The sequence below is a fragment of the Zonotrichia albicollis genome, chromosome 5, assembly GCF_047830755.1.
Source record: "Zonotrichia albicollis isolate bZonAlb1 chromosome 5, bZonAlb1.hap1, whole genome shotgun sequence".
NCBI lineage: Eukaryota > Metazoa > Chordata > Aves > Passeriformes > Passerellidae > Zonotrichia > Zonotrichia albicollis.
In genome coordinates, this window is record NC_133823.1 from 13263170 (window position 1) to 13277098 (window position 13929).

The 13929-nt window shown below is 45.8% G+C and overlaps 1 protein-coding gene across 2 annotated transcripts in view; it reads right to left on the minus strand.

The window, feature by feature from the left end:
• Positions 1 to 703: 703 nt before the first annotated feature.
• Positions 704 to 13929, minus strand: part of LOC102070706 (AF4/FMR2 family member 1) — a 67573-nt gene continuing 54347 nt past the window's right edge. For both annotated transcript variants that reach the window (XM_026792357.2, XM_005485327.4), the window contains exons 12-21: positions 13139 to 13236; positions 11069 to 11309; positions 10192 to 10283; positions 9540 to 9603; positions 8610 to 8746; positions 8304 to 8375; positions 7589 to 7682; positions 7443 to 7486; positions 6423 to 6667; positions 704 to 3840 (exon numbers count right to left, since the gene is read on the minus strand). In XM_026792357.2, the coding sequence (XP_026648158.2) occupies positions 3719 to 3840; positions 6423 to 6667; positions 7443 to 7486; positions 7589 to 7682; positions 8304 to 8375; positions 8610 to 8746; positions 9540 to 9603; positions 10192 to 10283; positions 11069 to 11309; positions 13139 to 13236 (1209 nt within the window). In that variant the 3' untranslated portion in view covers positions 704 to 3718. The remainder of the gene's footprint in view (positions 3841 to 6422; positions 6668 to 7442; positions 7487 to 7588; positions 7683 to 8303; positions 8376 to 8609; positions 8747 to 9539; positions 9604 to 10191; positions 10284 to 11068; positions 11310 to 13138; positions 13237 to 13929) is intronic.

Consider the following 13929-nt stretch of genomic DNA (forward strand, 5'->3'; position numbering starts at 1 on the left):
TCCTGGGGGCAATGCCTGCTGCAGAACAGACCTGAATCCCAAATTGTATCTCAATAGTGCACAGAGATGCCAAAACCATTCTTCCAAGGAACAGCTTGGAAAACAAAAAGTGGGAAAAGCCTCCAATGAGAAGTACAAGGCCGTGGCAGAGATCCCCTTGCACAACCAATGAGACCATTGCTACCACAGGGCATGAAATCCTGTGGGATTCCCTGAGGGAAATCCTCCTCATATGGCTTCAGAAACCAGCCCACAAACTGAGCCCTGCAACAGCTTTGTGGCAAGCACAGAGCAGGGCCCTTCAGCCACCACCTGTGTGCCTTGTCTCCTGCTTTCCTACTGTACCTCCCTGAACTGTCCAAAACCAACCTGTGGGATGCTCCTGCCAGGGAGGGCTCAGAGCCAGGCCCTGCTGGCTGCAGCAGCTGGCCCAGCACAGCTTCCCTGCGTCGGATTTGGGAGGGCAGGAGGAACATGTCCCAAGTCATGATGCTCCTGCCACTCTGAGCATCTACATTTGCACCACTTTTGGTCATTAAGGAAAGGGCAAGGGGTGACAAATGGGGCAGCAATGGGAACAAGAGACTTCTTGTACAGAAATTCATACCTAAACCTCATTCAGAGGGGAAACACTGAGTCCATTCAGAGAAAAGCTACACTAGAATTTCTCTGCAAGAAGCTGAGAACACAAGGACTCTTGAAACACCTCATAACAAACATTCATTTATTGTTTATTTCCCCCATATGAATCAACCATCTCAGAAATTCCATCACACACAGGGCAGAAAAAGGTTATATACAAGAGGGACATACATCCCCAAAATAAGATGCACAAATTTATCGTGGAAACCAAGAGGGAGGGGAGAGGACAAAACCAAAACCAAGGACATTGCAGTCAGACTTTGACTTTCAATTACACAAGAGATCTCTATCTCCATGTAAGTGGGGTTCTCAACTATTAAATAAATGGCATCTTAAAAATAGAATATTTGACAATTTCAATGCATGTATTATTATTTCTTTTAAATAAATATTGCATGGAAATGATGCTGCTTTGCCACCATAGCTGCCTCTGTTCTTTCTGGGATTAAACCATCACCCCTGGTTTTCCTTGGATTAATGGTTTGCTTCTGAATGGCAAATGCTATTTCCTCCACTGCTACGTTTTGATTTGTGTTTTTATTTAATTTTTGTTTGTTTTTTTTAAAGGCCTGAATAGGCCCAGGTGAAAATTATGAGCTTCCTTCCAAACCCTCTGCAGGCCTCTGACCTGGCTCAAGGTTGAAATATGATGGCTTTTCTTAAAATTTCCTATTATGTGAACAGTCTTTCTCTGTGTCCTGAAACAAAACCTAGCTTCCTGCTGTGGAGTGATGCTCCCACAGATTGCTTTTGAACTGAGAGCCCCCAAAGAGCCCCCACACGCCTGTGACACAAACTGCCTGTGATGCTCTTCCCCTCAAAGCCCAGGGGGTTGGTGCTGAGTGGGAGCAGCCCTCACACGGGCACTCCTGCACACAGCAAGCAGCTCTGCTGGCAGCAGGGGGGACATGGATGCACACAGAAGGAAAGTACCGGGGCACCCCTGTCCCTGCTGCCCCTTGTGCTTTCCCCTCACACTCTGCTACGGTTCCTGCAGGCCCCCACAGTGGTTTCCAAGTTCAATAAAGCTTTCATCTTTCCTCCTCCTCCTCAGCTGGTGATCCTAGAAATAGCTTTGTCTGAAGACAAAGTCCAAAGGTGGCATCGATCCGCCAGCCTGGGATCAAGTTCCAAAGTGCACATCAGCCTCCAGGCTGGCTGCCCATCCCCACACTTCCTGAGAACACAACAGTTAATGCTGAGCCCTTCTCCCACCCTGCTCACTCTGAGCAGTTGCTGCTCCAGGGGGTAGGAGTGCAAGCAAAGCTTGATAGGTAAAATGGGGAGGGGGGACATGGATCTTCCTCCCACTTGTTAGGACAGCTCATCCCTGAAATGCTCTGAGGCTTTTAACAAAGTGAACATGAAAGGCCAATCCCTTCAAGGTGCAGAAAGGCACAGACATGATCCCGGTGGTCCTGCCCTGCCAGGGAAGGCAACAGGAGAGCTCCCCTGTGCTCGGGACCAGCACGCTCCCATCATCTCTCCCAGAACAAAGAGCCCAGGCTTCCCCGTGGCAGGGACCACTCCTACAGAACCCACTTTTGGAAATGCAAACCTTTTGCTGATATTTATTCACTGTTCATTTTCATGAGTCTCACACCCATGAGCAGGTATTTTACAAAGGGGGTACTTCTGTACATCTGCAGGGCTGTTCCTCCCTAACCATGAAATTATGTGGAAAAGGGAGCTGATTCTTTCTTGTAAACACAATTATCCTTCTCTTCTCCAGTGCCAGGGGTCTGTGAGAGAGGGTGAGGGATGTGAGAGGGCACCAGCGGGCTAAGGCACACTATAGCGCATGAGGACGGCAGGATGCTGCTGTCACACCACAGGGAATCTTTGGGGAGAGAAGGGTGCCATCTCACTGAAAACACAAATGTCATGGCTGCTGCCCTCACTGATACTGTGACAAGGAAAATAATGCTTGGAAACAGCTCATTATTCCCTTTCTTGTCCCCTTGACAGATTTCTAAGTCACTGGGCCCATCCTATGGCATGGCTGAGAGAACACAGGAGTTGCCTCCCACACAAAGAAGATCCTACTTTGGTACAAATCCTGCTCTTAGATATTCACCAAGACACTCAATCGTTTCAGGCAAATATCTAAATGCAAAATTTACCTTGTGTTCCACACTCAGCCACTTAGTCCCTCCTTAACCAGAAGCAATTCCTTCCCATGGAAGCTCTTAGAACAATGTCCAAGCAATCACAGTGAACCAGTGCAGCTTTCCACCCCCACCCACTGAAATGACAAAAAATCAGCCCCACAAAGAATCCTCATGGTGACATCTCTCAGCAAAGAGGCAGAGCTATTCCAAACACACCACATCTTTTTGCCACCCCAGCTGTGTTTGGCTTGCAAGGCTGAGCCAGCCCCTCAGTAACACAGCTGGAGTGCCCGGAGCATGGATGACAGCGCAGCAAGGAGGACCAAAGCAGTGATGACTTGAAAAGAAAACTTGCAGCACTGAAGGCAGTGGCTTCCTCAGTTTTGTCAGCTGGCTGACAAAAGCAGGAGGGTGAGGCTGGAAAGCAGGCAGAGCAGATCCTGTTGCTGCTTTTCCTGTAACACAACGCTGTTGGGTGCTTGATGAGGCTGCTACTCGCCCTCTGAGGAACAGAGACACCAAAGATTGCAGCTGTGCTTGCAAAAGCAACTCCTCTGGCCTGTCTGGGCACACAACTGCTGCAGACTGTGGGATGTTGCATAACTACCTCTGGAGGCAGAGTTCCTTCTTGTCAGCATCATGTGCAATTATTGTCCTGCTGGTTATTTGTAAAAGAAATGTTTATAGACCATCAATACATCGGGCCATTCAGACAATTCATTGCACTTCGTAGTTTTAAAGGAAGGTGCCATCCTCTGTCTCTTCTTTTTCAAGGTAGCAAAGTGCTACCCCTAGAAAAACACAGTTCAAGGGTTTTCCAGTGTAGCCAGATAACTTCCAACTTTATTTAAAATATTTTCCCTTGCAGGTGCTTTGTATTGAACAATTAAAACAAAAATTAAACTGTTTCTGAGGCTTCAAAAGTGCAAAAAAACTTCAAGGTATTTAACCACCTGGAGAACCAGTTAAGGCATATTTGCTTCCAGTCTCAGCCACTGTAATCCCTGTCTGATGTAGTGTACCAGGTCTGTCAGGCTGCTGGTCAGTGCCAGGGCACTCGTCGCTCTGCTGAGTTCAGCAAAAAACTCTGGAGAAAAAGGGAGAGAGAAGAAAACATTTGGTTGGTTTCATACACCAGGCACACCTGACAGGTGAGGAGTGACAGCAGCAGCACAGCCAGTTGGCCATTCCTGTTAAACAGTGCAGTGCAGAGAGCCCAGCAGCGTCACAGGCCTGGGATGGCAGTGCAGGCAGCAGGAAAACCTTTACACACACACTGAGACACCTCCTCATGTCCTCCCTTTAAAGGACACAGAGACTCCGTGGTAGGGCAGCAAAAGTTTGGGTGTTTGCACCACAGTCCCTGCTTCAAATTTCTCCCAATTCTAAACAGGACAAATCTGAGTGTCTTCCTGAGCAGCACCCAGAAGCACACCCAGCTGTGCTCCCTTCCCTTCATCCATCCTCAAACCTTGGAGATATCAGGATTTCTCTATTTGCGCAGCTTGCCAGGCTATATACAGCTCTGGTTTGGATTGCTGTAGCCGAGCATGTCAGGCAGATCTCGCATTCCTGCCATCCCATGCCAGCTCCAGGCCTCCCACTCCTCCTGCTGCACAGGAGGTGGCTCTGGCAGCACAGCTGATCCTGCTGCTGTGGGCTGGCAATCATCTGTGCAGGTGACCATGAGCTGTGGGACATTCCCACACCTGTTCCTTTGCAGTCTCCTTTCCAAGACATTCCTGCATGACCTGCCTCCCACTAACACAGACGAAATCCCTCTCTTCAGCTCAAACATGTTGCTAAACAGCTTTTCAGAAACTGGCCATTCTCAGCTCTCCTTTCTGACATCCAAAGATTGAAGCTAGAGGTGGAAAAATTCTACTTGGCTGTGCAATGAGCTCTTCAGAAGCAGAGTGCACAACACTTCCTTTCTAATACTTGCCAATGCAGCAGCAGGGAACGCATTCCCTCAGATTTTCCTGCTTTTGTTTACAGAATCCATGCCCTCCACGGGGAATAGAAGGAATTCAAAGCCCCTGTCTGAGCAAACAGAAGATAACCTGATCTGTCAGCACAGCACCATGTGAAAGGAGAGGGACTTCACGTCCATGCCTGCAGCCTCATCTTGTCCTTGCAGGGATCCACAGTACAGCCTCGTGATCCACAGCGCTGCTGTGAATTACAGTGAGGAGCTGGCACCTGGCAGGGCACCCTGCAGAGGGCACTTCAGCTCTGCACCAGTGACTTGGACAGCAGTTACAGCTCGCTGCTTCCCAATAGCTTAGGGCTTCCCTGCTTATAAGATCTGGATAGCTAAAGGCTGCTGCTCTTTCTTCCTCTTCTTATACCCTATGAATTGCATAAAAGAATCAAGGATGTGGCCTTTTTTGCTCATTTTGTGTTTTCACTCTCCGTACCTCTTTGTATATTACACTGATTATCAGTCAGTTCCAGGTCTGAAATGCTCCCAGCTGTCCTGAACAGTGACACCAGCACCAAGCCTACATGAGTATTTACAGGTCTCTGCACAGATCCTCTCCCTACAAAGTATTCAGTACCCCAGTCACCATCCCCCTATGCCAGGACCAGCCAACAGAGCGTTTTGAATTAAGTCTTGACTGATGCAAGGCTGTGCTCAGGCTGCCCTCCCACACATTTTCCTCCATGACTCACTCCTCTGGCTTATTAGCACCATCCACTGCTCCTATGTGCCAGTCTTTTATCAGCATTTTGAGGACAGAATCAAAAATGCCACACATGAACTGCTGCTGCAGGCACAGATTTGCTCAGAGGACAGCCAACAATCAGTTTTTTATTCAAAGGTGACTTGGAAAGCCTTTTGATTTTCAGCAACTGCCTCATTAGTGTGAGGATTTTTACAGCCTTCCAACAATCCAGCCAGGCACATTGTGCTTATTTTCTTTTGCAGGTTTGCCAACAGGTCATGGCAATGCATCTCTTCACCCACACTGGCTCACAAAACTTTGTGTTGTGTGGAAAATGACACTGCTGAGGCCATGTGGGATGACAAGGTCACAGGCTGGACTGCACCCACCCTGTGGCTTTTGTGTATTCACCACTGCTTGGACCAAAGGACAATACAACATTTTTAACAACAAAACTGTAAAATAAAAAAGTTGCAGCAATTCTAGGAATTGCTGCTGGCAAATACTGGGCACCTGCCCAGCAGGGACTCAAATTCAAGTGCTGCTCAGCTTCTCTGTTAGGCAGAAAAGCCAGCTTCACCATTTTCAAGACAAAATGAGCTGGAAATTTAACAAAAACTAAAACACAAGGCTACAGGCCAAAATGACACTTTTAAACCCACTCAGAAAAGCTCAGTGCCCCAAAGAGAAAGACAGAAAAAACCCAAACCCTTTACAGTTCTTGTGTTACCACCAAGCAAGTTGGCTGGTTTCCTGCACTCGACACCCTCATGCCTGAGCTCTTGGACATTTGAGGATGCCAAAAAAACCTTTTAATGGGAACACTCATCAATATATCACCATCAAGTATCTCTGCCAATATACTCTGGCAGAGATATTCAACATATTTCATGCTTTGAACTTTAAGTATGGTGCTTGTTGCACTGAGTGTCAGGATTGAGGCAAATACACACATAACCATGACACAAGAGACAGAAAAGACAGAAGGGCAAAAACTTACCTTTATTCTTCCTGGCCAGTGCATCAGCCTTTTCCCAAATTTCATATGCATGGAGGATATAGGAGGTGATGTTGACATAGGAAGAGGTGACACTGGAGATATGACAGGAGACAGTGACAGTAGAGCCAGTGCTGTTGCCAATGCTGCTGTGGCCAACGCCGTTGCTATCATTTGATCCTGGCTGAGAACTCACAGATCCAGCAGGAGAGGGTATTGGAGAAAGAGGAGAAGGCAAGCCTGTGCTTCTGCAGCAGAAAAGAAACACCATCATAAACATTCAGCTTCAGAGCTAAACATCTTTCCACAAGGCTGCCTCATGCCAGGAGCTATCAGGTGTCACCCAAGCCTGCAGCATGGAGTGAACTGCTGAAAAGTGAGATGTGTTCAGCTACAGCACAAGCAATTGTACTTTGTGCAAGGCCAAGTTTTTGGAAGTGATTTAGAAGGACTCTACTCAACAAGAGAAAATGTGGGACCAGACACTGAAAAGGGCCACCCATCCATCTTCCAAAATCTACACCTGCTTGTGAAAGTCCTCACCAGATTACCCAAGTGTTTTCCCTAATGCCTTCCAAATCAGGCACACTGAAGCTCCCCTCCTGAGGAGGCTGGAGCTTTTGGCAGCTCCTTAGAGCAGCCAGGTCAGCCTACACACATTTATTTATAGACCCAGGGCAGATAAATGTGGTCAGCCGGCCGCCTTCCAGACACAGCCTGGCTCAGCACACCCCCACCACTTCAACCAACCCAATTTTAGTCTCTGGTATGACAGGGCTTCCACCACTGCTCTCAAGAGAACACTCACTTCTCAATGAACTATCCTGTGCAAGGTGGGCAAAAAAATGTAACTGGAATCAGCACCACTGTCAAAGTCCAAACAACCTTCTCTCCACCACAGATTTTGAAAGACAAAAAAATCGTTCATTTCCTCTCTGCCACATGAAATGACCACAGAACACAGAAAAGTCCCTATTCATTGTCATTGAAACAGACGCACGACAACAAATTTTTAAATCTTACCTTGCAACACCTGGAGAAGGTGCTTGTATTACTCTGAAATTACTCTGCAGCAAGGAATAAAAGTCTAGTTAGTTTTGGATTGTTCAGCTGACATCAGTAACCACCACAGCCATCCAGCTGGCAGCTTAGTGATACCTGTGCCCTACCTTGAAGTGGTCATTCAGGAGTCTGGAATACCTCATTGCAGTGTCCTTTTTGTAACCAAACATTGCCATGTGCAGAATGGACTGGCAGCGCATGCTGCGGACAGAAACACACCCGAGTGTCAGTGCTTGTGCCCAGCCCTCATCAGCCTTGAGGGATGCAGGCAGGCACATCTCAGCTCTACTGCAAGGTCAGGAAAACTCAAAATTTCTTCTCCTTCTGATCATGATAAAAAAAGACTTTATGAAAAAAAAAACTCAAGGGAAAGAATGAAACAAGGAAGGGCCTTCTCTGGTCTTTCATACAAACAGGTGCCCAGCTCTCAAAGGTGCCAAAGGCTGAGTAAGTCCCCTTCCAGAAGTGCCTCATCCATGTTCAGCTACAGTTTCACTTACACAGCTCAAACATGGACAGCCAAATCACATTCTTTCACCTTAGGTGAAAGCCCTTATGTGCTCTCAAGTTACCAGGAGATCAAATTTAAAAGCCTGTGCCTTCTACGTGTGGTCCCTTGTGATCTCCTAGCTTACTTTAGAGATGTTTAAATTCATTCTGGTTTTTATACTGCTTTTTTTAATGTTCCTTTATATTGTTTGGTTTTTTTTTTTCCCTTGCATAACTAACTCCCATTTAACTCATTCCTTCCCCCCTGGAAGCAAGGGACCTTTCCCTCAGTTCCAAAGCAGTGCACAAAGGAGCAGAAGCACAGTTACTCACCGTAACACAGCAAAGATTTTTCCGTGTGAAGAGACTGAGGAGTCTGCAAATGGTTTCAAAGTCATGATGAATCTAGGGAAACAGAATAAACAGGACCTTGTCAGCCACCAGAGCACTCTGAAGCTCCACAGTTCATGAAAAAATTCTGCATGCCATTTTCTTTAAAGCAGTTGGAAAGAGAGGAAGCCTGCCACAAGTCCTTAGTCCTGGCACAAGGAACTTTGTAAGATCTTGAGCAGAGTACTGTGTGTCAAAATGCCCTCCCCTCCAAACATGCCCAGCTGTCACCCTCTGAAAGGCACTTACTTGATGAGAACTATGGTGTCACTGAGTATGCTGTAAGCTGATTTTGGTTCCAGCACATCTGATTCCAAGGCAATCCCATATTCAATGAATAAAAGGGCAGCCTCCAAGTAGTGAAAGGCCTTTCCAGTCTTGTCAGTCTGTTGGGAAGAAAATTCTCACGTTTTACTAAGACCTAACACACTTCTCTCAAGTATACTTGAACTCTCTTTTCTTCCTAGTTAGGCAGGATTTGAAGAAAGAAAAATATTTCAGTCTGACCTCTGGGTGAAAATTAAAGGGTTCTCAGCAGAACCCTTAATGTGATCCCAGTCTTCAGCTTTGTGGGCTCCATTTGCTCAATGGTTTCCTTGAGTAATTTATTATCTTCACTTTTTATTAGATACTGTTGTGTGGTCTTGGAGGCTTGCCTCACAGGGGGGTTTTCCACTGCAGCATCCCCTCACTTCATTTTCACAGGTAAACAGAAAGTAGTAAATGGACATTATCTGACTGAGATAATTATCTGCCATAATTAGCAAAGCAACATGTTCACATGTGCACACTGTTAAACTGCACAGAGCAGAAAAAATCAGATCTGCCAAGGCCACTTCCAAGTCTCAGTCACCAGCAAATCAATAACTGCCTGACTTTTCTGACTTTTTAAACTGTCTTAAAACTAACTGTTCCATCTGTTTTCCAAGGATGCCTTTAGAGCTCTTAGCAAAGCCCTTGACAATGCCAGATCTGAATCCCATTTTCTAGATGTGTTTGCATCCCAGAGAAACATCTGACTATCTGGCAAATAAAGACAGCCTCCCAAGACATGACTGACACACTCCATGTATGGAGTATGGAAGTCCTGGTAGCCCGTGATCCTCATTCCCACCCGCACAGGTACCAGGGCTGAGAGCAGGAGCTGGTCAGCATTCCCAGCACAAGGTCAACACTTACCATTGCATCAGCTTTGTGCTTCAGCCTCTGGGCCTGTTCAATGTAGTATTCCTTTGAATGTTGCCTAAATTGGGGACAGAGAGAAAAAACAGACGAAAAAGGGTAGGATAAATATCAGTTTTACTTTCCTATCTAGAGGATGCTATGGGATGATTGATTTCTCAAAAAATATATGTTGGAATAATATTGAAAATTTACATTTAGAAATAGAAAAATTCAAGAGGCAGGGCTTCCATGAGAACAAGTTAAATTCCTCATTTCCATGGAAAGACAGTAGTTATATCATCTATCATTCCTCAACTACAGACCCATAAATAAATTTTAATTGTAACAAAGTAAATTTGGCAGCAACCACACACTTATCTGAGACCAAAACTTGTATTCAAGTTACTTGCTTACATGAGAGAAGGTCCCTAATTTCCAGAGCAGCTTCCCTCAAACCAAAACTGTTGTAAAATTTTGCTTTCTTGTAAACCTTTACTTTGTCATGGGTGGCATGAGAAGGCAGTACAGGGCAGATCTCATACATCTCTCCCCTCTCTTTCCTCCCAAAGAAGTGCTCAGGAAAAAGCAGAGCCCAGAGTGGCCTCATGGCCAGCCCTGCCTCATGCCTTCAGGAAGTAAAGAGGAGGAGTGTCAAACAAAACCTTACTTTTCAAACTTGAGCAGAGGTCTCCTTGGCTTAGAGGTACCATTTGGCATAGAAGGCACTGGGAAAGGCTTTGTGACATCACCTGCAGATTCCTGGAAAAGGACAGAGATAAAGCTGGTTAGAGAAATATGCCTAAAACAATTCCAAAGCCCAGCTTTCCCAAATTTCAAGTGAAAATGTTTATCTGTCCCAAGCATAGTCTATTCTCCAGGCTCTCTTCCCCTTGCTTCTCACCTGACTGCTTGTCATGCCTAACACCATTCAAAGTTCTCCCAAGCTCAGAGAAATTCAGAGCAGGTTTCCTTGCACAATGACTAAGAGAGCAGTGAGGCTGCAAGCAGCACAGTTTTCACGTCCTCTAGCCAAGGTAGAATGATAAGATCTATTCACATTTATTTCCACCTTAACCACACAACAATTGCTAATTCCCATTACTAACTACAGGGAAAAGGAAAAAGCAAACAGTTAGAGCCAGCTAATGCAGTGTCCACAGTCTGGCTTAGCACACAGAGCAACATCCCAGACCACATGCCCAAGCCTCCAGTAACCAAGTTTTGTAACCCAGAAATGCAAATAATCAGCTGCAAGGATCATGAACCATTTTGTAAACAAGCTATAAAAGCTTACACCTGGGTTGTAGTCAATGCCATAGGTTGTTTGTTTTCTTATTTTTAAGCAATCCCCTCTTTCTTTTTGTAAGCACACTTATTTTTACATCAATACATGAGTATTGTATTAGCAGTTGCCTGCAGTCTGAAATGGTAATTAGCATAAACATGACTCTCGTGCCTTTGGAGCTTACAGAGTATGTTTCTGAAGAGAATCACATATCACCCATGCTGGAGGAAACATCCCACCAGTTATCCTGGATACCTACTTTGATGCCCTTGGACAGTTCCGTAGGATTTCCCTCCACTTTCCTGCGCTTGGCAAACGAAGGATCCTTGTGGTTGCTCTTGCTCTTGGCAGGGTTATCCATGGCAGGCAGCTCATCAGTCTCATTTCTGGGTCTCTTTTGGGTAATCTTGGCTGACTTTGGGGCAGGTTGTGCCGCAGACATGGATGGCAGTGGTGGGAGCACATCTTTCTTCTGGATTTCACAAGAAGCTTTTGATGCTCTGGAAATGGGAAGCAAATTCATAAACATGGTGTATATACAATGTAGGGATTTTTTACAAACTTAGTTACATCATGTGCCAAATCTGTTTAAACTCCTCTGGAAGTGGGAGATGACTTGTTAATACAAAGAATTCAACAAAACTTTGGGGGCTCCATTGTGCTTTAGACAGCAAATGTTCACCTACGATCAACATACAAGCAATCTGCTTTTCAAGTAGGAATAAGTCTCAGAACTTGTCCTTGGAGAAACACTTGTAACCAGAACATCAGAACATTGCAAAAAAAGCCTACCTCCAACACAGCTCCTTTTCACTCAGTGAGGGAGGTGATTACAGCGACTAAATCACTGGGACAAATCACCCAACAAGGCAAATGAACTGCAGCACTGCCTGCCTCTCCCCCTTTTGGCAGATGGTATTTTCTGTGGTCAGAGATACTCACCCTGACACTTGATCCTGTATGTGCTTTGATAGCATTAAGCTGAGTTCCTCCTTTAAGACTTGCTAGATCAACTAGACAACACTCACAAAGTTGAGAGAGACTTAAATTGCTATGCTTTAAATGGCAGAGATTATCACATTTAGTAACCTTCCATTTCTGATCACCTGAAGTTAGGATGAGCAGCCCTAAGTAGCAACAAATAGTTCCAAACTTTGTTTCACCACTGCTCATTTACATACTTTTTATTCAGTTTTTCAAAGTTTCCAAGGAAACACTGAGCAGGGAACCCCAGTTTGTGGACTGAAACATCAGAAGAGGAGGAAATGAAGTTTAACCAGCGAGGAGGCTGAGGTCTGATGGTGCACATCCTGCCTCATTCTGCTGTGTGTGGGACAATCCTCCCCCTCTTCCACCACACACTTTTCCCATGGTTTGGTTCCCACTCACATCAGACACATGCTCCCAAGCTTCTCCACCTGGGCACAGATGATGCTCCACAGAGCACAGAACCATCACCTGACCCACCCAAGTGCACACTCTTCCCAAAAATGCATCCTATTGTTCCCAGTCCAAAAACCAGAACATGACTAAAACAGGTGCTCATTTTCACTGAGAAAAAGAGAGGAATAAGCCCCAGAATTAAAGCCCTTGCATGACTACCACAGTTCAAATATCCCTTCACCCAACTAAACGGCAGTCCCAATTCCTCAGTGCTTCCAGAGTGAGTCAGTGTTTTCTCTTCAGAAAAGCAGTTTACTCCTATTGTCAGGACACAAGCCTCAACACTGCATACCAATCCAAGGCAACACCTCAAATTCAAGCCACAAGCAAGGAGGAATTGAATGCAGTAGCCCATGGCTGAGGCATGAGTCTCTCCTCTTGGGAACACTGCCCAGTTGGAAACATGCTCTGGGAAGCAGTCACTGGAGCAAAGGGCTAGTCAGAATGCTGGCAGTGCTCTGCTATGCAAATTACAGGGGAAGCTCCAGCAGGGCTACCAGAAGCACTGCAAATGCTACACTGGGAAAAAGGAGGAATTCCTGGTCACAAAGGCCACCTGAAATTGCAGACAGTCAGGACTCAAAAGGCACATTGGTTTAGTGTCCATTGGGTCACTTAGGAAAACAAGGCAAAGACAAGAGGATGACTTTAGTGGAGAAGGGAAATGCTCACTGCCCTTCCCCACCCACACCTACAGAGCTGCTTTCTGGACTGGTTGCTTCCTGGATGTAAAGGCAAATCTGCTGTAGATCAGGTTTCAGAAGGAAAATTATGTTAGAAGCAAACTCATGAGTATAAGGATAGGAGATACACTTCCTTGATCTTAGCTCTTTAGGAAAGACTTGGATTTATTCACCCTTCTGCCATTCCAGCACTGTATACTCACTTCAATTTACTGGAGTCTTTGTTAGCTGAAGACTGCAATGATTTGGGTTTTTTTTCAGATTTCATTTTCTTCCTATCAGTCTCCTCCTTCTCTTCCCTCTAATAGGAAGGGAAAAAAAAGGAAACAAAATCACTTAGATTTTCAAAGTTCACATAAAATACAGACCAACACAGCTAAGTTTGATTGAGTCTGGTTAAAAAAAGAAGAAAAGATACCTTACTGGAACCAACAAATTGCAGACCCACAGCACAGAAGATACAGATTGCAAGCTCATTGATAAGTAACCTAAAATGACATTTTATCTAATTTTGCTTGGATAGATTAATTGCTTTGCAGTGGCAGGGATGGAACTGCTAAACCTGTTGCTACTAACAATAATCAAAAGCAAGGCACTTTCATGTGAGATACTCCACACAGGTACTCCAGATGTGCAGGGGTTTGGTTTTTATCACCAAGATGCTGACATAGGTGAAATTTTAAAGCACCAGTAACTTAGGGACCCCAGAGCTGATGCAGCACTGCAGGTGGGGTGGCACCAGAGAGGAGCAGAGGGGCACAATCCCCCTCCTCAGCCTCCTGACCACACACGTTTGGCTGCAGCCCAGGACACGTTTGGCTTTCGGGGCTGCAAGCACACACTGCTGGGTCGTGTCCAGCCTCCCTTCCAGCGGAACCTCCCACTCCTCCTTCGCCAGCATGCTCCCAGTGAGCTCTTCTCCCAGCCTGCCCTCATGCCTGGGACACAGCCAGCTTTGTGCCACTCACAGGGGTGTGCTGTGACACACAGTCTG